Source organism: Gymnoscopelus microlampas, assembly GCF_963454915.1.
Source record: "Gymnoscopelus microlampas genome assembly, contig: SCAFFOLD_131, whole genome shotgun sequence".
In the NCBI taxonomy this organism is placed as follows: Eukaryota; Metazoa; Chordata; class Actinopteri; order Myctophiformes; family Myctophidae; genus Gymnoscopelus; species Gymnoscopelus microlampas.
In genome coordinates, this window is record NW_028155826.1 from 37,711 (window position 1) to 62,500 (window position 24,790).

General features: G+C 41.0%; 1 protein-coding gene across 1 annotated transcript in view; it reads right to left on the bottom strand.

The window, feature by feature from the left end:
* The window catches only part of LOC311041227 (rho GTPase-activating protein 39-like), a gene marked incomplete at both ends in the record, with an annotated part of 52,218 nt that extends 28,747 nt beyond the window's left edge, over positions 1 to 23,471 (bottom strand). The window contains 4 exons of the mRNA XM_084086134.1: positions 12,883 to 13,018; positions 14,364 to 14,616; positions 16,796 to 16,966; positions 22,981 to 23,471. Coding sequence (XP_083942260.1) covers positions 12,883 to 13,018; positions 14,364 to 14,616; positions 16,796 to 16,966; positions 22,981 to 23,471 — 1,051 coding nt within the window. The remainder of the gene's footprint in view (positions 1 to 12,882; positions 13,019 to 14,363; positions 14,617 to 16,795; positions 16,967 to 22,980) is intronic.
* Positions 23,472 to 24,790: the final 1,319 nt, after the last annotated feature.

The following is a 24,790-nucleotide window of genomic DNA, read 5'->3' on the forward strand; positions in this document are numbered from 1 at the left end:
TTTCGGGTTATTTGTTTTTTTTTAGGGGAGGCGAGATCTTAGTTGGGCAGGCGACCGCCTGTCCTGCCTCTACAGTGTGGGTACACCACTGGTCGGCGCTCGGAGCTCGTAAAGACAGTGATGTCACTGAAATGCGACAACTTGTCTGTCTGCCGTCTACCCTCTGCTGTGTTAACATTATGGGTAACTCGTTAAAGTGGCAAATTAAATGTGAAACAAATCAACTATTAAGAAAACAAGAAGATATGTTTACAAAGACACTCCATACATTTGGAAACATGTTTTTATTTAAATCAATATCGTCTCCAGTTAATGCAGGATAATTTTAAAAGTAGGCTAATTCTCATATCCTCTCATAGGGAATGCATTGAGAGCTGCAGTTCGTCGTTCTAACGGACCTCGAGTAGCGGCGCTATCTCAAAAGTGGGCGTGAATTTGTAGGCCTTCCGTTTCCGCCCGTGTGTCTCTATGGATCAATGGAGTGGATTTTTTTGTTAAAACTTTCTATACACGTTTGAAGGACCATGACAAAGACTTTTAATGTGTGGTAAAACTGAACGTCATGAAACCTTTAATGAACGTCACATGAACGTAAATCGCCGGTGATCAAATTATTGGCTTCAGGATGCGACAAAAACAAAAACAAATGTAGTGATAATAGCAAAACAATGCTATTCAATATCAGGCCACACCCCAAAATTGGACTTTTGCAGAAAAATGCATTTTTGGATATTAAAGAGATGTATCGGGCTCCCGCCCCCACACGCTGACACAACAAGGCTCAGAAACAAGTCAACCGACCAGTTTCACCTCAGCGGCCCCCGGAACCCTGAAGCCAGGCCCTCGCAAGGCCGTAAAGATAAGGAACCAGATCTCCTGTTACCAGCCTACTACAGCTCTCTCCCTCTGCCTCCAGCTTCCCCACTCATTGGAAGTAAATGGGGGGAGGCCTGTGTTATTTATGACATGCAGGAAATGGATGTAAGAGACAGCCATGCCATCTCACACACACACACACACACACACACACACACACACCCACACACACACACTCTCTCTCTCCCTCTCCTCCCCAATAGGACCATGGGACAAAGACATTGTGAAAATAGTATTTCCTTAAACCAAAGGCCAACAAGCCTAGCCCCAGTCGGGTGAAGAAAGGAACTATTGCATAGGTTGTGTGTGTCACCTAGAAATGGGTAATAGAACCCATATCATCATATGTGCTGTGACTTTAAAGTACATTGTTGCCAATTCCAGGCCCGCCACCAAAAGGAGGACCGTGGGGTTCCCGAATGCTATGTTTCCCTGTTTGAGTACAGTGTGAGGTTCGCCTGCCTTCTATGTGATGTGGAGCCTGTCATGTTGATATCTAAACAAGTCTTAAGTCATTGTGATTTCAAAATACTCTGTCAAATATATTAATAGAAGGTTCCGGAGTAAGATTTACAAAGAAGTTAGCTGTCCAGGTCAGACATCCATGGATGGAAGATGACAGCTCCCTTCTGCCACAAACCGGCTCACAGCCGTGTGGAGTGAAAAGACCCACCGTGTGGTTTGTGTAGCAGCAACAAATACATGCCACATTATCTTGAGTCATTTACTAACAAATCTAACCTAATGTATTTGATGCAAGATATGCCTGAATTGCATTTTTGATTTCACGTGCAATAAGAAGGCCAAAAAGACTCTGTGACGATGCGTTATCAATGAACGAACATTGAGTCAATATCATTCACTGAAGAACTACACTATGGAACTGACCAGAGGGCCGCCCCCAAGGAAGGGGGGGTCAACCGGCCCACTATAAAGAGAAAGACCCCAGCACTCTCTCTCTCTCTTCCTGCTTCTCCGCTCTGCTACCGCAGCGCCCTGACACTCTAGCTCTCCCACCGTACCCCTGGCAGACATTGACCGCTCACTGGACTCTGGAAAAAAGACTGTCACAAAAGGACTCCCAGGTCGTATGACTCTGAACACATGACGTTATGGCAAACAATTGATGATAGGCTGTATGTATGTGTCGGTCTCTTTCTTCCTAAAGGGCCCCATGATATGTCATTTTTCCAGGCAGCGTGGTAGTTAATTTCTGTTCAATTCTTTCCTCTCCCACACGATATCCTATGTTACACTTTATCTACTAAAACTTAAGCCCTCATTTCAGTGGGTGAACTAATACTTTGCTTTTGGTTCTAAGTTATCTAACTGGTCCTCTAGTTGACATATATTGATGGAGAAGGTGTTACATACCGGCCTCTCTCAAAATATGGTCTACAATAGGTCTAAGTCATGACCTTTGATGACAGCACCAGCCTGTCATTAAACGTTGAATGAAAGAACACATAGATCACTTAGTTATGACGTACAAGGAAATGCATTGGCATTTTGGATCAATTTTGTGTAGTTATTTACCTTAATAAATTTGGAGACTACGGTTATTAAGAAGGCGTGTGTCATTTCTTATTTCTCTGTTTACAGTAATACTATTGGGATATTTATTGCAAGTCTGACAAGAATTCACGTTACTATTACAGTGACGTAAGTTTCAATATATATTATATATATTGTAATAATTCATAAATTATATTTATATGATTTATGGATTATTACGTCCTGTACCATGCTGAAGTTACGACCAGTAAGTAGGCATATTTGCTACAGGTGGTGCCCCGCGGTTCGGCAGACTCTTATCCCAATACTGTAAACACTGAGATATCAAAAATAATATTTTTGATTAAAAAAAAAAAAAAAATCGGGTAAAAATAACAATAATAATAGGCCAATTATTGTTGTTGTTTTCTTGTTTTTTTCCGTAATCAAGTTTAGTGAATTAAGTTGATCATAACTATATCTGTGCTGAAACAATCCGGTCTGCTGTCCCCAGTAGACGGACAGCTGAGTTGAGTAGCATTTAGCAGAAGTAAGAGCCTCAAGATTCCTAAGAACTGTTTTTAAGCAGTTGTTGGAAATATTGAGTTAAACCGCATGCTGATAACATCTGTGTGCAAGTTGATCCGCCCTTTTAAAACTGACGTCACCCACGTTTCGGCAGGAGCGAATGCGAGACACAGTAAAAAGAGTTTTTGTCTCCCCCGGGAAACAAATTAAGTTTTGCTTAATGTGGGTTCAGCACTCTGAAGGTTGTTCAAACTTTTCTAAACTAGCTACTTAGATAAAGAGATCCCTTCTAATCCTGACAAATTTTGTAATGGTTTCTAAGCATAACCAAGTGCGAAATTAGGTCTAAACTGAACTGAGTTAATAAACCATAGTAAGCGGGTTTTTAGCTCTAGTAAACCTCTCAAGCTGTTTAATACAGTCTTAAGGGACGGGGAAATTCGAGTGAATCATTATGATAATGCTTAATTATCACTTGGAATCCCAATAATAGCTTACAGATCAGACTGAGTTAATAAATCATAGTAAGCGGTTTTTAGCTCTAGTAAACCTCTCAAGCTGTTTAAATACAGTCTAAAGGGATGGGGAAATTCGAGTGAATCATTATGATAATGCGTAATTCTCACTTGGAATCCCAGTAATAGCTTACAGACCAGAAGGAAAAATAAAAAATAATTAGTTGCTTTATTTTTCCAACTGGCCCGTGATTTCATCTTGACTGGCTGACCAAGTCTACAGGGTGAAATCTCAGTCACATGGGCTCCAATAAGACACCTACTCATTTCCAAACAATTCAAGACAAAGAGTAAACAGCCCTCTTGAATTTTATGGACTAATAGGTAAAGCCCACTGTGATTTAAGCACTTTGGACGGTGAGTGAAGCCCCCTACCTTTAATCTGAGGGAATGAAAAGGCTTCCTTCCTCATGAGATGTTGTCCCTCAAAGTGCATTTGTGTAGCAATTACAGGCTACTATTTCCGGAGGTAGGGGGTGTTTGTGTCCCATTCAAAATACCTCTGATGTTTTTCTAACTGAATGCAAAATGGCATCTCCTATGTGAGTAGCAAGAAATGGTGCAAGACCAGCTTGCGAAACTAAAACAGAGTACCAGTCATCAGTCATCCGGGGGGGGGAAGTTTTACAACTTCATGTGAGTGCTCTGCCACTCAGCTCTGTAGCAAACCCAAATGTTTATTCAGGCGTGGAAATGAATGACAAGAAACCACCCCTCCTCCTTCCCTGCTTGTGTTTGACATAAGCATGTCTGTTGAATGTCGTGATACTGTGATACTTGTGGCGTAGAGTACTAGGACTGAGACAATCAGTACCGATCAGCTTAAATGTTGTTGACTTACTCCTAAATTGAAGACAAGCATAGGAACTTTGATCATTTATTGAATAAAAGTTTCAAGATGGTTGTAGCCAATCTATTCCCGCAGACAAAACTTCTATTCGAGTTCCCATTTGATCTCAATCAATCTCAGCCTCTGATCCCCAACACAGCTGAGTTAGTAAACGTTGATCAGGACAATCTTTAATTTATACTAGCCTACGGTGGCTACATGGCTTTCAAATGAGCCCAAAATTCTGAAATGAATGACATGCAACTACTGGGTGCGATTGTTTGATTATTCCAAATTTTACCTTTGAGTTAATTTAATTTGATTTTGAATTCATGGTCGTTATTCTGTCGATCTAAAGCCATGATTCGTTAATTGTTAAGAGAACAACTACATACGATGGTTTAATTATGACAAAGGTCTGACTTAATCGAATTGAGTTTCAACGTGAAGTCATCATTTTATGGTGTTAATTCAAAAATGTGTAGATTTTAAACAATTACATGCTAAATTGCTGTTAACATTTTTAACTTTTCGAATAAGGATTCAAATTGTAATGTACTTTAAGTTCTCTAATTTTTATCCTGATGATTTCAAAGTTGTATTCGTCTATTTAGGAAACAATCTTAGGCTATTAAATGATGAGAGTCTGTTGCCAGACGATTAAAACTAGAGGTTACGTATGTGGCCCCAGTTTCTTATCTTCAAAGTAATATACTTGCATATGGGATAACATATGTAAGTGTATTATGAAGAGGAGACAGAATAACTGGAGGATATATATGTAAGCCCAGTTTTCTTATCTTCGAAGTATTATACTTGCATATGTTATCCCATATGGTAGGTATATTACAAAGAAGAGACAGAATAACTATAAGTACCGGATGTAACCCGGGAGAAATTACAGGCCCTATCATTTAAAAAAAATGTAGGTGACCACTGCTAATTTCACCATGATTTGATGGGAGCCTAAGTATAATTGGTTTAATGTTTCCACCTTAATTCAAATTAAGGACTAAACAATGTTATAGGTCAAACCTTGCCCAAGTCCTGATCAAAATGTGGAGTCGAGATAGAAACTATTTAATAATAATAATAATAATAATAATAATAATAATAATAATAATAATAATAATAATACATCAGACTTATATAGCGCTTTTCTGGTACCCAAAGTCGCTTTACAAAGCAGCTTAAAAACAATTTTATTAGGAGCAAAAAGAAAACAAAAGAAAAGAAAACATTAAAAGGCTAAAACAAAAGGCTAAGACTTGTCATAGAGGACGAAAGTGAGGTTTGGTTAGGACTGGGCAGGGAAGGCGAGTCTAAAGAGGTGGGTTTATTTAAAAGTCAGAAGGCAAGGAACGGACAATTGATTTAGAGTAACGCTTGCACTCACGTGTGGTGTTGATTCAATCTGTAGAGTTTTAACACTAATAGTGCTTGTCTGGACTTTGGAGTAAAATCGAACATTTTGCCTTTTTCCCTAAGAAACCACGTTTCTCTGAGATTACCATTCTTAACTAGGCCCATAGTCCTAAATTTGTATGAGATGTAGTTCCATGCTGTTGTTTCGGTTATTCCGGGTCTCTGATTCTCTGGGAAGATGAGAGTGAAATTGCATTCAACCCTGTTTACTACCAGTTAAATGAGAAAACAATGTCACTGCACACTACTGCATACTCAAAGCCCAAACGTTTCTGAAATATGTTAATAGGAAGTGAAATCTAAGTTCATGATTAACCTATTTCATTTCAACCAGGGCTTAGTTTCTCTAAGTAAAAATAAATTGCTAAAACTATAATTGATCAAACCTCTAACTTTAAGTTTGTTTGTATAAATATAAATAGGGTCTGAGAAGGCTTATCTAGGGTAAAGTGATCTCAAACCCAAATTAAATATTTTAATTAACTAAAAGTACTTGGTCGTATGCCACTCGTACGCAATTTTTGCAACCTAGCCATGCTCACCAAGCGCTCAAGTGTTAAAAATCCAGTAACAGTATCACGATCATTCAATAGAATTCCGTATACGCTAGTGTATCCTTTCAGTGATACAGTGTTTACGTTGCCTGCCCATGCAGTAGATTGAGCTATCAATTTTGTTTGTTTTGACCACTCCAAAAAAAAAAGGAGAGTGCCCAAAACAAAGACATTTGTCCAGCACAAGGTGATTAATGCACTGAGAAAAGACTAGGTGAGTTGTATTGAGTAGAGTTGAGAGCCATGACTCCACCACTTCAACAAGGTGTAGATATCAGGTTACTCCAACTGACCTGTACAATTGAGCTATAATAAGTCCCCTCCTGTCACAAGAGAAATAGAGTCATGCCCTATACTCTGTCACAGCCAGAACAGTTGGTATGGCGATTTTTATAAACAGCCATAGTTCAAGGGACGTAGTTTACCTGTTTTTGGGTATCAGTCAAGAATGACAGTTAGACCACAAACTACCGTGTTGGAAACTGTTGTTCAGTCATTGTCTCCTCTTTGCTTTCCTAATAATGGGGGACAAGCAGTTTTGATCTGCTAGTTTCCCCCGGACAAATGATGATGATAGAGTTGTGGGAGATATATACAGATAGTTTTGTTGTCTCCACCAAAAATCACAACACATTACAAATTTCATAACGGTGACCTACTATACTTTATGAGTGTATGTTGTTTCATATGGTTAGCGCTAACCGTATCTTAGCACCTCCCTACATAGCAGTATAGTCAGATTCCCCAGAATCAAGGTCACGTCACGGTTTGATAGACAGACCGCACGGAAAACCAATGCGCGTCCTCCCGTGACCCAACACCAAAAATCCTACCCTAGCCAAATGCTTTGAGGGGGGACTCTTAATTTTGTGTACATTCCAAGCAAGCTATGCTAAACAACTTTTGTCTATTCCAAAAGGTCATGCCATGAGACATATGGGCCATGTTTTTGTGTGAGGCGCACAATGCACCCTCTCCATGGGACGCCATGGAAAGAAACCGGTCCTGTCCATGACGCATGACTGGTAGTCATAGCAACCAACGTGAGGTTGACGCTTGTAGTATATTTTCACACAGATGTGACGTTACCGCCCCATGATGGCTATCTAACTAAGACACACCTTTGGGTCAGTTAATGATGTGCTTAGTCTTTAAACTCATGTAAGCCACTGCGGCTGAACTGACCATGATCATTGGTGTTGGTTAAACAATTCCTAGTACTTTTGGTTTATGCAAGTCTATAAGTCTCCCGGACGGAACTTATAAGTGTTGGAATTGTGTGATATATTTTTGGGCACTGCCTAAAAAAATAAATAATAATCAATAACTTATGTGGTCTGCTATATTTTGTGCTTGTAAGGCGGGCATATGGTTTGCACGCGTGGTATGAGAACACACACTTCGAACGTGTATGAAACCGCCCCATACAAACCAATATAGTGGTCACCCAAAACCCATAGGTGTTAATAAGTTAACTGCTTGATTCAACTTCAGGCCCATGCGGTGTTAAAAGGTTTTTCTTTCTTCTTTAGAACGACACAATAAGTTTGGACTGTTGTAAAAGGCTCTCGGCTAATGGAAGGGTTTTTTTTTTTTAATTGCCTGCTCTCCAAGAGAATTTTGCAGACTGATACACGTTTATTCTGTGGTTTCATAATTGATTGAAACACGTTGTAATCCCTATACACCCAAGGTCGTAACACGGCCCATTGACGCCAAGACAGTGTTTCCCACCTTCCTCACAGCGTGAAGGTGGCATTGCTTTTCCAGCCACTTTCTGGCTATCTGTCCCAAAACGCAGCTGTAAGATGTACATTTTGTCTATATTGTTTGCCCCTGGCTGCTTAATCAATGCTGCTAAGCTGACCATGGTGTTAGTTTAAAACACATGTTTTCTACCTGTTCCTGACTGACAGGGCGAAGGCCACAGTGTGTTTAATCTGAGTGTCTCCCGAACGAAGGGATTGAAACCGAATCTAACAGACAATCTAGTTTAAATAGTACCTCTGCTGCTTGTATAATTTTGATACTGGACTATGATGTGGTGGGAACAGTTTTGAACATTACCTATCATTATTATTATAATCCATTGAATGAAAACATTCAATCAGGTAATGCCATGGACTCTGACTATAAATTGAATTTAAGACATTTTTGAATGTCTATTAATGTACTATTTCCGCATGTTGTATAATCCAACCAAATTTATCGTTGACTAAAGTTAATACAATTTATGTGTACAAAAATAAATTTTAAGCAAGATGGAAGTCTATTCTCCTGTTTATTTGTTGTAATCCTAAATGAACAACATCCTTATTGTATACTATATATTATACTTTACCAAATATTTATGGTTGGGCTTCCAATTTAAGAATACAATTATGTCAGTCCTAAACAAATTGTCAAAGAATGATCCGGCCAGGATTAATATACTTGCATTCGATTTGTTGGACTTTACATAATTTGATTACAACATTATAGTCAACTATGGTATCTTGGCTTGAGCCAGAATGAATCCTCTATTGTTAGTCAAGTTGAACAATTTATAGAATCCAATTCATACCTTCCCATATGCATCTGGTAAGGCAACTGTTCAGTATCAATATTATTCAGATTAGGCGCTGTACGATGATACTGATGACCTATGCTAAGGCTAACAGGTTTAATCAAAGTGTTACTATGTCCAATTAAGATTGAACCCATGCATTAGTGCTATATTTTTTTTTTTCTTTGTAGCTCCTGTCAATAAAGCTCTTCTCCTTATTGGTCATAAGCTTAATGAATGGTTGAAGCTCAGAATAAATTAAGCACATTTGACATTTTCCACGTGGCATCTTAAGCCCGTGCCATTTGCTATTAGTAACTTAAAATGTGGGCCCTCAGGGGACCCACCACGTCTACGCAGACACCCTGACCACTGGTACTCTGTTTCCCGCCCATGTAGTCTATCTAGTGGCTCGCTATGCTAAGCCACTTCACAGACCCCACCCTTTAGGTGATACAAAACTTGGCAATTTCAGGTGTGACATTATAATGCGGCGCTGATAAATCAATCCGTCAGGCCTCCGTGACTCATCAACTCCGCATCAAGGGGGTCAGTCATAAACAATGATATCACCCTAAGATTGCCAACTGTTGACCGAGTCTGTTAGACACAATTCAGGGACAGCAGTGCTGAATGCTGTCACAAGGTGCTCATCTCTGCCTATCTAATGATAGCTTAAGGGACCCACAGGGTGACCCTAAGACCACGTGTAAGTTATTTTCTAACTAAACCTATTTGACAATGGACCAAGGCTCAACAGCCATGACAGCATGGTGCCCAAATAGACATATTGACTTTAGGTAACTAATTAGAGGTCGCCATGTTTGTAGTTCTTTACTGTAGTATGGTTGCAGTTAACACACTGAAACAAAATCTCCGATCTCTCCCTAAACGAGTGACAATGTGCTATATAAGTCACAGCTACTTAGTGCCCGTGCCCAGCTAGGCCATTGGTTAAGACAAACCTGACAAAGGTTGCTGAAACCATAACTTAAGACACCAGTGTCTAAATTAAACCATCGCCACATCACTGTTAGTGCTACTCTGGCAGAAATAGCTGAAGGCATGTGTTGATTCAGAAACTGACACGAATCGGATCGGAAACTAACAACATCCTTTAGACATTCAGAGAAGACCACCCTTGCATGGCAAGTCAAGTGTTAGGACTCATTCAATGACTTCAATAATGCTTCCAAGGTTTCGTTTGTTTTGTTTTGTTTATTTGTTTTGCTTGTTTGTTTTTCTGCATAGATCCAAGACAAATGCCAATAGGGTATTAAAAACCAAAACTCTCTCCCACACATATTAGGAATGGGATAAGAGCCGTTGTGTTTTTGATTGTTTTATTTTTATTTTCTTTAAAAGAAAAAAAAAACTCATTGAAGTAGGCCCACTTTCACCAAGAGCCACTCTGAATGCATGCTACCCCCTGCCCTTTTTCCATACAAGTCAGGAAAGGTCATTTAGTCCTCTAGTGTAGAAGTTGATAGGCGTAGACATCTGTTTTGCTTCATCCTTCCACTACAAGTTTAATGTTGCTCTCAGAGGCAACACCATAGACACGAGTACTATGCATGCCCCTTTATATGTGTTCCCCCTAGTATGATGTACCATTATCATGGCCCTTAATTCAGCTGCTCCCCACACAAAGAGCAGCCTGTACTCTGAATAAGGAAAGTAGAAAGGTATACAATAGATAAAATAGATAGGTATAGACCCCTATAGTCTAGACATCCTCTTGCTTTTCACCTCTGTGCTTCTCAACCTTGGTATGTGTGACTTTATGTGTGAAGTGTTGCCATAATGACATGTCGGATGATTACAGATCACAGAGGCCGAAAAGTCTCTGGGCCGTGTCCAATTTTTGGGTTTTTGCCCTGCTGTTTTTTCTTTTTTCTTCATAGACTGATGAATCCTTGATGACATCACGGATCCAGCAACCATGAACAGGGGGGTCTGTAGTGATAATAGCAAAACAATGCTATTCAATATCAGGCCACACCCCAAAATTGGACTTTTGCAGAAAAATGCATTTTTGGATATTAAAGAGATGTATCGGGCTCCCGCCCCCACACGCTGACACAACAAGGCTCAGAAACAAGTCAACCGACCAGTTTCACCTCAGCGGCCCCCGGAACCCTGAAGCCAGGCCCTCGCAAGGCCGTAAAGATAAGGAACCAGATCTCCTGTTACCAGCCTACTACAGCTCTCTCCCTCTGCCTCCAGCTTCCCCACTCATTGGAAGTAAATGGGGGGAGGCCTGTGTTATTTATGACATGCAGGAAATGGATGTAAGAGACAGCCATGCCATCTCACACACACACACACACACACACACACACACACACACACACACACACACACACACACACACACCCACACACACACACACACTCTCTCTCTCCCTCTCCTCCCCAATAGGACAATGGGACAAAGACATTGTGAAAATAGTATTTCCTTAAACCAAAGGCCAACAAGCCTAGCCCCAGTCGGGTGAAGAAAGGAACTATTGCATAGGTTGTGTGTGTCACCTAGAAATGGGTAATAGAACCCATATCATCATATGTGCTGTGACTTTAAAGTACATTGTTGCCAATTCCAGGCCCGCCACGATAAGGAGGACCGTGGGGTTCCCGAATGCTATGTTTCCCTGTTTGAGTACAGTGTGAGGTTCGCCTGCCTTCTATGTGATGTGGAGCCTGTCATGTTGATATCTAAACAAGTCTTAAGTCATTGTGATTTCAAAATACTCTGTCAAATATATTAATAGAAGGTTCCGAGGGGAAGATTTACAAAGAAGTTAGCTGTCCAGGTCAGACATCCATGGATGGAAGATGACAGCTCCCTTCTGCCACAAACCGGCTCACAGCCGTGTGGAGTGAAAAGACCCACCGTGTGGTTTGTGTAGCAGCAACAAATACATGCCACATTATCTTGAGTCATTTACTAACAAATCTAACCTAATGTATTTGATGCAAGATATGCCTGAATTGCATTTTTGATTTCACGTGCAATAAGAAGGCCAAAAAGACTCTGTGACGATGCGTTATCAATGAACGAACATTGAGTCAATATCATTCACTGAAGAACTACACTATGGAACTGACCAGAGGGCCGCCCCCAAGGAAGGGGGGGTCAACCGGCCCACTATAAAGAGAAAGACCCCAGCACTCTCTCTCTCTCTTCCTGCTTCTCCGCTCTGCTACCGCAGCGCCCTGACACTCTAGCTCTCCCACCGTACCCCTGGCAGACATTGACCGCTCACTGGACTCTGGAAAAAAGACTGTCACAAAAGGACTCCCAGGTCGTATGACTCTGAACACATGACGTTATGGCAAACAATTGATGATAGGCTGTATGTATGTGTCGGTCTCTTTCTTCCTAAAGGGCCCCATGATATGTCATTTTTCCAGGCAGCGTGGTAGTTAATTTCTGTTCAATTCTTTCCTCTCCCACACGATATCCTATGTTACACTTTATCTACTAAAACTTAAGCCCTCATTTCAGTGGGTGAACTAATACTTTGCTTTTGGTTCTAAGTTATCTAACTGGTCCTCTAGTTGACATATATTGATGGAGAAGGTGTTACATACCGGCCTCTCTCAAAATATGGTCTACAATAGGTCTAAGTCATGACCTTTGATGACAGCACCAGCCTGTCATTAAACGTTGAATGAAAGAACACATAGATCACTTAGTTATGACGTACAAGGAAATGCATTGGCATTTTGGATAAATTTTGTGTAGTTATTTACCTTAATAAATTTGGAGACAACGGTTATTAAGAAGGCGTGTGTCATTTCTTATTTCTCTGTTTACAGTAATACTATTGGGATATTTATTGCAAGTCTGACAAGAATTCACGTTACTATTACAGTGACGTAAGTTTCAATATATATTATATATATTGTAATAATTCATAAATTATATTTATATGATTTATGGATTATTACGTCCTGTACCATGCTGAAGTTACGACCAGTAAGTAGGCATATTTGCTACACAAATCTCCATGAATTCAAGGCTTCATGGGGTGTGTGGGGTGATAGAAAATAAGTATTTTTTTTTTTGGGTGAACTACTCCTTTAAGTCCAGTACTTGAGTAAAGGCACTGACCTGCAGGACTGTACTCCAGAGTCTGGGTCTTCTCGGGACACTTCTGTCGGGTCAGGACCAGCTGTCCGTAGGGAGACTGGCTCTGTTTGGGGGAGTGGTAGAGGGGGATGGACGGCTTGCGGGCCGGGGACTTGCCCTGGAGGAGGAGGAGGAGGACATAGGGATTACAGTGGTCAGTCGTAGTGTTGATTTCGTCAACTAAAACTATGACGAAAAATATATTGACTATTTCGTCAACAAATAAAACTAAGACTAAAATGTTAGAGAGAGACTAGTGGAGAAGAGATCCAGTAGAACTAAAAGACAAGTCATTAGGGATGTCCGATTTTATCGGCCTCCCGATATTATCGGCCGATATTAGCATAAAAATTGATATCGGGAAAATATCGGTATCGGTTTTTGAAAAAAAAAAAATTTTTTTTTTTTTTTTTTTTTTTTTTTTGATTTATAAATAAGTTACAGGAGTTCTTACTGTATATGGTGTGTGTGATATGAAATTTGAGCTTACCCTAATCACAATAATCCCCGCATATATCGGTATCGGTTGATATCGGTATCGGTAATTAAGAGTTGGACAATATCGGTATATCGGTTATCGGTAAAAAAGCCAATATCGGACAACCCTACAAGTCATTTTATGTTTGGTTGCGCTATAGGGTGTGCATGCTGAAAATAGCCGATCTACAAGCTCACAACGCGTCGCGCTGGGACGCGTTGTGAGCTTGTAGATCTGCTATTTTCAGCATGCAACCTAGTGTAAAATCCTCCATTATGACGCCATCAAGGCACCGCCAACATACATTTTAGTCGACTAAATCAACTGTAGATTTAGTCGACTATAATCTTATGACATTTAGTTGACTAAAACTAGACAAAAACTAAAACATTTCAGATGACTAAAATATGACTAAAACTAAATGGAATTTTATTCAAAAGACTATGACTAAAACTACATCAAAATTTGCTGTCAAAACACTAGTCAGTCGCCACAGATGATTTCAGTCATTTTGCATAAGATTTAAGAGTATTAGGCTAGCAATAGAATACAATGTTCAATTGCTTAACCCATTTAGAGCGGGGAAAGAATCTGTCATTTTTTAGATTTCTTTGGCTAACAAAATAGCAGATCTACAAGCTCATACATGCTTGTAGATCTGCTATTTTTGAAAAATCCAGAACATTTTTGCAAATCTTTGAATATATGTATATATATGTTTTTAAAGCAAACATTTGTAACTCAAATCTTTGCTTCTGGGGGATTCTACAAGCTCATAGCGCAGCACTCGGTGCCGCGCTATGAGCTTGTAGATCTGCTATTTTTTGAATAATGGTGATAATGGTTGGAAATGGACTGAAACTAGACAAAAACTAAAACATTTCAGATGACTAAAATATGACTAAAACTAAATGGAATTTTAATCAAAAGACTATGACTAAAACAAAAACAAAAAAGTGCTGTCAAAATCAACAGCGCCACCTACCAGCAGATGCATGTCAGTGGGGGGCTCCTCGTAGATGGGCGGGGGCTGGTACTCCGACGGGGGCTCCTCGTACAGCGGGGGCTCGTAGGCGTAGCGGGGCGACGGCGGCTGGGAGGAGGAGTCTTGCGAGGAGCGGCGGTGGTGCGTGCCCCCACCGCCCCCCATCTCCGCCCGCTTCAGGAAGGGGGACTGGCGGCGCTCGGCGTAGATGACGGGGGAGGAGCCGTCCCCCTCGCACGGTGGCTGCTGGTTCCTGTCACATCATTATTATTAGTCACAAATAATCACTTAAAGGGACTACAGTACACCATGAATTTTTACATTTTTTTTTTTTTGTTTTGTTTTTGGTCTCCCCTACCTCTCTTCTATCCTCAAAAATGCCCCAGTTTGAATTTCACAGCAAATCTGGGGTTTTCTGTAAATTGGTCTAAAAACAGGCCAAACTGATTTGGTCCCGCTAGTGATGTCACTAGCGGGACCAATTCCTCCCGTTTTTCAGTTCCAACCAAAAAATAAATAAATAAATAAATCTTTAAAAAAAATAATATATATATATATATATATATATTTTTTTTTTTTTACTTTTTCCACACAGAACCAGGAGATAACATGCATACAAACTGGCTCAATAGCGCCCCGTGCCAAACAGGACAATGTGGTATTGCAGGTGAAAGTGCTTTATAAGCCAGAGAGAAGTTAGTTGGAATGAGTATATCTGAGGCTTGATTTAGGCTCAAACCTTTTGAAAAATGTTTGAGGGACATAAACAATATGATATTAAATATTATTATTATTTTTTAAATTCATGGTGTAGACCCTTTAAAACCCCATATCTGTGTGTCATTTTTTGATTTCTTTGGCTAGCACGGCACCGAGTGTCGCGCGATGAGCTTGTATATCTGCTATTTTGGAGGAAAAAAATCATGAAAATTACAAGGATGCACCACTGTTTGTCTAGGTTAACTGTTCAGGCTAAATTAACATCTAGTCTTATAACATTTTCCAGAAATGCAATTATTGAGGGAAAGCCAGATTTCTTCAGAGATCAATTATTTAAAGGTAGGGTAAGTGATATTTTTGTGTTAAAACCAAACATATTTTGTTAAAAGGTTAAAGCACTATATTGTGATAGTAATCATTGCTATAGAGTGTTTGTTCAGTAACAGGGGTCTCCCCGTCTCTCCAGCTCTTTAATAAACAGAAAGTACATTTTCCGGTAGGTTTCAAAATCTCAGCCAATCAGGAAAAAGTACCCATTTTTAAGCTTCATTTTTATAGTGTTCCAGTTCCAATTTTGACTGCTCATTTCTTAGTGTCATCACTTCCAATTTCACTTGTTTAAATTAATCTGTATCCTGATTGAGTTCTCTGTCCTGATTGGATAAAATTGGAAATGAAACTGAAACTGAAACGAAAATGCATTTTCTGTTTAATAAAGAGCTGGAGAGACAAGGAGACTCCTAATACTGAACAAACACTCTATAGCAATGAGTACTATCACAATATAGAGCTATTTAACACTTATTTTAACCAAAGCAAATCACTTACCCTACCTTTAATGCAGGTCTAAAACATAGGTATCAAACAAGACAGGTACGCTCAGGGTATTTGGAACTTCCAAAACCAAAGTCAGAAATACTTTTTTTTTTTAAAACAGTTATTTATAGAGCCACCCAGCAATGGAAGTCATTATCCGCAAATATTAAACAAATCAAGAGCAAATACGCATTCAAAAAATCTATTAAACAGATATTAATGAGCGAGATCACACAATTAGAATGATCAATATGTTTTGTACATGATGTTCAACCAATGTTCCTGTAGTGTCTAATTATCATTGGTATTTTAATGTACAGTAGCTTAGATTTGGACTGACGAGTGTCAATTGTTGTTTGTATGTATATTATATGTTGTTTTATGTTGTGATGTTCTATGTGGACCCCAGGAAGACTAGCGACCGCGGCAGCGGAAGCTAATGGGGATCCGAATAAAGAATAAAGAATAAAGAATGAAAATGTGTGCAAATCTTTGAATATATATACACTTTTAACTCGAATCTTTGCTTCTGGGGGTCCCTGGAACAAAATATTTTGGGATGGGGGTCCGTGGCTAAATACATATCATTTTGGGGGTCCTTGACAATTATGAAAAAGTTTGAGAACCACTGATATATATAGCAACATACGTTTATTTTATTTTTTTAACTGTTTGGATTTAGAAGACATTTGTAGAATCCCCAGAAGCAAAGATATTATATTATATTATGATTATATTATAATCAAAGATTTTCCCACGATTTTCCCCCCAAAAATGCAGATCTACAAGCTTGTAGATCTGCTATTTTCAAAAATGGTGAAAGTGCGTTCCCGGATTGAATGGTTTAAAAAACATCATGATGGTTGAACATGCACAGCCCCCCCCCCCCTCCTTACCCGCCAGAGGAGCGCCGGACGCGGGGGGCCGTGCCCCCCCCGGAGGGGGTGGGGGGGTCGCAGGGGGAGTAGCCGTTGTTGCCCTGGTGAGACAGGAAGCTGGGCTCCCGGTCCGTCACCTTGATGAGCATGCGCTCCTTGGTGCCCGTGTTCCACCGGAAAGGAGACGTCCTGAGGACAGAGGAGGGGGACGGGGGGACGGGTTGCCAGATCTGCTTATTATAATTTCCCCGCAAGATTTGATTCGAAAATAGCCGATCTACAAGCTCACAACGCGTCGCGCTGCGACGCGTTGTGAGCTTGTAGATCTGCTATTTTCAAATACCTGATGTATTATGTTAAAGTGCTCATGTGGTCCATAGTCGCTTCTTTTGGGCTGGTTTTCCTAGACCTGGTTGCTTGTTTCTCTCACAGAATCTGGCAACACTGGACACAGGGGGGGGGACGCTTCAGTTGCAAGTCACTGTTGATTTTGACAGCAACATTTTGATGTAGTTTTAGTCATAGTCTTCTGAATAAAATTCCATTTAGTTTTAGTCATATTTTAGTCATCTGAAATGTTCTAGTTTTTGTTAGTTTTAGTCGACTAAATATCATAAGATTATAGTCGACTAAATCTACAGTTGATTTAGTCGACTAAAATGTATGTTGGCGGTGCCTTGATGACGTCGTAACGGCTGATTTTACACTTGGTTGCATGTTGAGAATAGCCGATCTACAAGCTTGTGAGCCAAACATAAAAGTACTTGTCTTTTAGTTCTACTGGATCTCTTCTCCACTAGTCTCTCTCTAACATTTTAGTCTAGTTTTTATTTGTTGATAAAATTGTCAATATATTTAGTCTTAGTTTTAGTCATCATAGCTTAGTTTTTAATTTAGTTTTAATTTAGTTTTCGTCAGTGTTTTAGTAGACGAAATCAACACTGGTTGCAACGTTGGATATTTTGATGCGTTGCGTTGTGAGGTGCTTAAGCTGCAGTGCAATATATTAGAGGGGCATGTCTGATCAAATTAATATCAAATATCTAAATATTGAATGAAGCAACTTAAAAACTGTCTGGGGTGCAACAAAAACGCCAGAGTAGACATGAAGATGAACCCAGAAAGTGTTTTAAATTGATATACCCCTTTATGTTATGCTGAAAATAGCTGATCATGACGTACGGTGTCGCGTTATGAGACAGTCCATCGGATTTTTTTGGCAAGCGACATTGTAGTAAGGCAATAGTCCTGTAGCAGAGGCCCTCAGATTTTGAGATACCCCTACCCGAGTTAGAACAAAACACAACCATGTTTTTTCTTATCTTTAGGGTCTCCCATTAATGAAATGGATTGTTATGAAATTTTATTTTTGGGCAAAATTTTGTTTTTTTTGGCTATTCTTTAGAACTACCCCAATCTCTGAAAAAGGCAAATCCGAATAGGGTAAAGATGACCAAGAATGCTATAACTTGAGAATGCTCACTCTTATCTTCATCAAATTTGCTGAGGTATGAACCAGGCGTCTACCCTACCAAAGAGTCACCAAAGAGTCAGAATGTAATTTACCTAAAGAAATACTGACATATAGTCCTTTAAACATACCTTTAGTTTAGGCGGAAATTGTACTTTTGTAGTGAGGACTCCTGTACTTTTCGTCATTTAGAAAAACAACATACATTTATGTCAAATAAGCTGTTACTGCATAGCCTAAGATGCTATTAAACAATAACCAGTGGTTGTGTGGAGAGATCTAGTACAGTTTTATTGCAAATTAGACTTCTTTTAGACATGATAATTCAGATGAACATGTTTTGCGGTGTGGATGCCCTCCACTTTGGTTCTTTATACCAGTGGTTCTATTACCAGTTTATACCAGTGGTTCTTTTTCATGTCAAGGACCCCCAAAATGATATGTATTTGGCCACGGACCACCATCTCAAAATATGTTGTTCCAGGGACCCCCAGAACCAAAAGATTTGAGTTACAAATGTTCGCTTTAAAAATACATATATACAAAAGCTTTGCGCACATTTTCACGATTTAAAAAAAACAGCAGATCTACAAGCACCGAGTGCCGCGCTATGAGGTTGTAGATATGCTATTTTTGAATAGCCAAAGTATAAAAAGGTAAAAATTATTGTGATGCCATATTAACACAGTTCGGACCCCACTCTGAGAACCGATGCTTTATACCGTGCTGTGTTCCTGACACATGCTGCTGGCCCAGTTTTTTTTCTCTGCGGTGCCAACAAGCGGGCCATCATACACCTACAGTGGCTCACACGTGCGGCTGGCATTGTCCAGGGCACAATGTGGGTCAGCCTGGTGGCCCACACACCTCACCCTCACCCTCCTCCTGCACTGAGGAACGTGTCTGAGTCCAGTGGAAACGGAACCATGTCATGTCTTACTCGGACAGCTCTTTAAACCGGTGTTGTGTTCTGCCGTGTTATACGCTGTATACGCCGCATACAGTGTAGATTTATTTTTTTGAAAAAAGCATATGCAGTCTACTCTACAAACCATTTCATCCATTGAAAACGCGCTAACGTATCCTACCGACGACCACGCGCATGTCGTGCAGGGAATAATTATCCTATACCCTCCGAAAAAAATAGAACACACCACTGCTTTTAACCAGAGACTGTAGTGATGTGCGGGTCGGGTTTTATCATGACCCGCCCCGCCCCGCCACGTAACCCAACCCGCCCCGCGAACCCATATATAAATCTATGGCTCAGGTCGCGGGGCGGGTTGAGCCCCGCGGGTCGTACCTATAATTGTGTAAAATCATGAAGGTTAGAAAATATTCTTCAAGTATACACCCCAAGTGTATTCAAACTGTTTTATTGTTATTATTCTTATTCTTATTAGGAATAAAGACAAAACAAGAGCATGTGATTTTTTTATTTTTGCGTGTGAGAGCGGCTGACCCGCTCACCCGCAGCCAGAATAATTGCCTCTTGAATCCTGACTCGACCACCCGCGCCACGGGTTGACCCGCGGGACCCGTGGGTTACGGGTCGGCCCGCTCATCACTAATAGACTGGTTAAAAGAGTGGGGTCTTTAACTTATAAAAGGTAGGGTAAGTGATTTTCTTTGGTTAAAATAAGTGTTAAATAGCTCTATATTCTGATAGTACTAATTGCTTCGTTTGTTCAGTAACGGGAAGTCTTCATGTCTCTCCAGCTCTTTATTAAACTGAAAATGAATGTTCAGGTCGAGATACCAATTTTATCCAATCAGGATAGAGAACTCAGACCGGATACAGATTAAACAAGTGACATTGGAAGTGATGACATGAAGAAATTAGCAGACAACATTGGAACTGGAATACTATGAAATATTAAGCTGATAAATGGCAACTCTCGCCTGATTGGCGAGAGTTTATTAAAGAGCTGAAGAGACATGGAGACTGCTGATCAATCACTCTATAGCAATGATTACAATCAGAATATAGTGATTTAACATTTTTTTGTTTTAACCAAAGAATATCACTTACTACCTTTAAAGGCATTGTTGGGAGTTCAGACATAATCAAAGAAAAAAACTGTTGTCAAACACCGCCCCTCCAGCAGTTCTTTTCCCCGACCACCAGGGGGTGACGCAGGGGGGACTTTTTAAATGAGTCATGCCCAAAATAGGTTGCCTTATGCGGATACAATTCGCGGAAATGCCCGACCCTACGGTTCTCTGAATTTATATTTTTAAATAGGCTCTTTCATGATAAATTGACCACATATATGAAGCTAAACAACTAAATTCTATCCAAACGATTTTTTAAAAGTAAATTATGTGCCTCAAAAAAGAAGTTTGAGAGCGTTTTAAAACCGAAAGTAAAAAGTTGATACGGGCACGGACGCGCACGGACACGCACATGCGTGCGTTAATTTACGACCCGGACATAAACAACATGAACATAAACAGAAGGGAAAATACGGATTTCAGACAGAGGACTGTGTTTCAATGAAGGAAAACACCCCAGCATCATTATGTAGTGGCTGATAGAGGGGAGAAAATGCAAAAAATATATATATACATATTTTTTAAATTTAGGCTTAATGTTCCCTACAATGCCTTTAATAATAATGGATAGTTTCAGCCCTAATTCATTGCTATTAAATGCTATTAACTGGTAGTCTGTCAATGGACAGGAAATACCCTACTGTGGGAAGATAAACCAGAGAGAGGCCCAAACACGCACGCACGCACGCACGCACGGACGCACACACACACACACACACACACACACACACACACACACACACACACACACACACACACACACACACACACACACACACACACACACACACACACACACACACACACACACACACACACACACACACACACAGTGCTGTGAAATTGATTGGGTCACCCTCTGCTTCCAAATGGTATCAGACCCTCTCTAAGGCTCACACTCAATATACCGGCAAAGAGAAACCACACAACAAGGACCCAAAGGGGCCTAATGCTTAAAGGAACACTTCAACCATTTTCAACCTTTTATTTATAATAACTTTTTCAACCTTATCTTCAGGTTGATCATACTACAGCGTCACACAAAAGCAGCAGCTGCTGCTTTTGCTGTTTTTGAATTTGAATCCTGAAACTGAACAGTTTTGGACATATTTTTGAAAGTTTGTGCCCTACTTCGTAGTACAGGAGCGTCGCGGAAAAGTAGCAAAAACATCCGATCTACAAACTCACAGCGCGCTGTGGTGCGACACCTTGTTGTGAGCTTGTAGATTGGCAGTTTTGCGCGACAAAGTATACAAAGGGCTTAACTGGTTAATCAGACTAATCGTCAATATAGTTGATAAAAAAATCGATTAAAATGTTTGCATCGAAATATACATTTTCAAAAAACGTGCTCATCGGTTATTCAATTAAGTTTAATAAGTAATTGATAGGATAATCGCTGCCCTAGCTACGATGAAGCGCCACACGGCTGTGACCTTATGACCTTTCTCCACTCACCCCCCCCCCCCTCTTCACTCTATTCACCCCCACCCTCTCTTTCTCTGGCTGTGCCTGTCTATTTTCTCTCTCTCTCTCTCTCTCTCTCTCTCTCTCTCTGTCAGACCATCCCTGTCTCTCCATCCGTATTCTCAGCAAGGTTCTACAAAGTAAACATTGTCCTCGTTCTTAAACTCAGATTATTCAGGGCCATTGGACCTTCAAATCAATTTCCACGTCTCCCTGCCTCTCCTCTCTGTGTCCATCCATCTCTCTCATCCCTTTACCCACACACTCTTTTTACCCATTTAAACTGGGAACGCATCTGTGCCACTTTAGATTTCTTTGGCTATTCAAAAATAGCAGATCTACAAGCTCATAGCACGGCACCGAGTGCCGGGCTGTGAGCTTGTAGATCTGCTATTTTGGAAAAATCATGAAAATTTGTGCAAATCTTTGAATATATATATCTTTTAAGCGAACATTTGTAACTCACATCTTTGCTTCTGGGAGGGGGGGTCCCCTGGAACAAAACATTTTGAGATGGGGGTCCGCGGCCAAATACATATATAAAATGTTTTCTAAATCCTACAAGCAACAGTATGATGCTATAATATCAGTGATGCTCCAACTTTTTCATGTCAAGGACCCTGAAAATGATATGTATTTGGTGGCGGACCCCCATCTCAAAATATATTGTTCCAAGGACCCCCCAGAAGCAAAGATTTGAGTTATATATATATATATATATTCAAAGATTTGCTCACATTTTCACAATTGTTCAAAAATAGCAGATCTACAAGCTCGTACTGCTGCACTCGGTGCCGCACTATGAGCTTGTAGCTCTGCTATTTTTGAATAGCCAAAGAAATCTTAAAATGACACAGTTGCTTTCCTGGTCTTAACACATTCCCTGACAGGTATTAATTAATTCATTCATTATTTAGCTTCTGCCAGGTTTTTTTTTTACCTCATATCGACGATGGGAGCTGCGATGTGCACGTGGATGTAAACAAAGCATGTCTGGGGGGTGGGGTGGGGGGGGAGGGTCTGGTCTATCCACCACAGAAAATTAATTGTAACTGCGATTGGCCATTTTGTCCCGGTCGGCTGTTTGGATAACAGCCGTTTTCATCAAAAAAATAGATTTTGTGGAACTTTTTCTTAAAAAAGACGGAGATCTACGTCAATGGCAGGGAATGTGGTAATGGATTAATCCATGTATATAATGTATTTTTACCTGTCCAGCTCCTCCCGGCTGGCCTGCTGCTTGTCACTGAGCTCCTGGTCCAGAGAGGACGAGGTGCTCCCCTCCCGGCTCACCCCGCTGTTACGCCCGGGGCTGCTGTTGTTGTCCGGCGCCGGCGACGCCCTCCCCCCGCCGCTGGAGGGCCGCGGGGGGAGTGGCCCCACCGGAACCCCCACCCCCACCACCCCCACCCCTCCTCCTCCTCCTCCTCCGGACGCGTCCGTGTGCTGCTTGAGCGTCTGCAGCTTGGCCAGAGGGATGATGTCACAGGCCTGAGGCCGGTGCCACACGGTACGCTGCGTGGAGGCGTTGTAGTAGTAGAAGCGCGAGGTGTTGGGGTCAAACAGCTCCCACCACTGGTTGTCGCCGGTGCGCTTGATGCGCACGCCCTGCGGCGGGTCCCACACGCACTCGCCCGTCAGCAGGTTGGCGTACATGCGCTCGCGCGTGCGCGGCTCGATGATCTCCACCCACTCCAGCCTAGTGTTACAGAGAGGGGGGGGGAGGAGGGGGGAGAGAGGAAGGAGGAGGTTGTTATTTTTAGGTCAGTGGTTTTCAACCTGCTTCGCGTCAAGGACCCCCAAATTGACACATATTAGCCCACAGACCCCCATTTGAAAAGACATGCCAGGGACTCAACCACTTTGATTTCTTGGGGGTCCCAATCTACACTGTAGTATCATCATCAGTGTTCATTTAACTCTGAGAGTGTACAAATGGAACCAAAATGGACCCTAACGGGTCCATTTTGGTTCCATTTGTACACTCTCAGAGTTACAGACACATAAGGGTAAATTTGGTTCCTAACTATTCATTTGGAACCCCCTCAAGGACCACTGGTGGTCCCCGGACCACTGGTTGAGAACCACTGTTTTAGGTTATGCCGCAAACTCCAGCTTTGAGTGACTTCACTTGTGACCAGTGGTGGATAAAGTACTCACGTGTTTTACTTAAGTAAAAGTAGCGATACTGCAATGTATAAATATACTCTATTACGAGTGAAAGTCACGCTATACGGCCCACAGGCCAAGAACGGAATTTTGATATTGAAATGCGAAAGCTAGTGGGTCTTGTCACGATCACAGCCTGTACAGTGGTGGGCCCATGTGACTGTTTGCCTCTGAGTGTGCCTCTGCCCCTCCACTGCTCTGATTGGCCTGAATGCCGTCACCTGTGAGGACCAGCTGAGCCTGGTTTGGTGACGAGCTGCTGTGACTAAAAAGACTGTGTTTTTCTGCTGATGTTCAGTGCTGTTGGGTCATAAGTTGTTTGTCAGGTTCCTTGTCGTCATGTTTAGTGTAATGTTATGGGTTCTGTATTGGTTGTTAAATCTGCACTATTCCTACTAGTAAAGTTATGTTTGAGATCCTCATCTCCTGCTTTGTCTGAGTTCCTGCTTTTGGGTCCTACAACACCTTCTGTTCCTGACAGTGGGTGGCAATAGCCCTCTCCTGGAACCCCAAATGACAGCCCTGATCAATAGATTATTTCCATTCTGGTTCTTTGAGTGCAAATGTCTATGTGTAAAAGTCTGTTTTTTTGAGCGGAGGAGGTAGCAGAGACATAAACAGAATAGACAGAATAAAATCGATAATATATACATTCATACAATTTCAATGGACTAGAGTCTAGTAGTCCATTGCAATTGTTCTCAACCTGTGGGTCGGGACCCCTCAGGGGGGTCCCCAGATGACAGTGAAGTGACAGTAAAGTGGAGGGGATGAAAGGAAGACTATTTCGGTGGTTGAAGACTCCTCTGGCTCATTTATACACGTCCATTACCCAACTAAACACATGTATT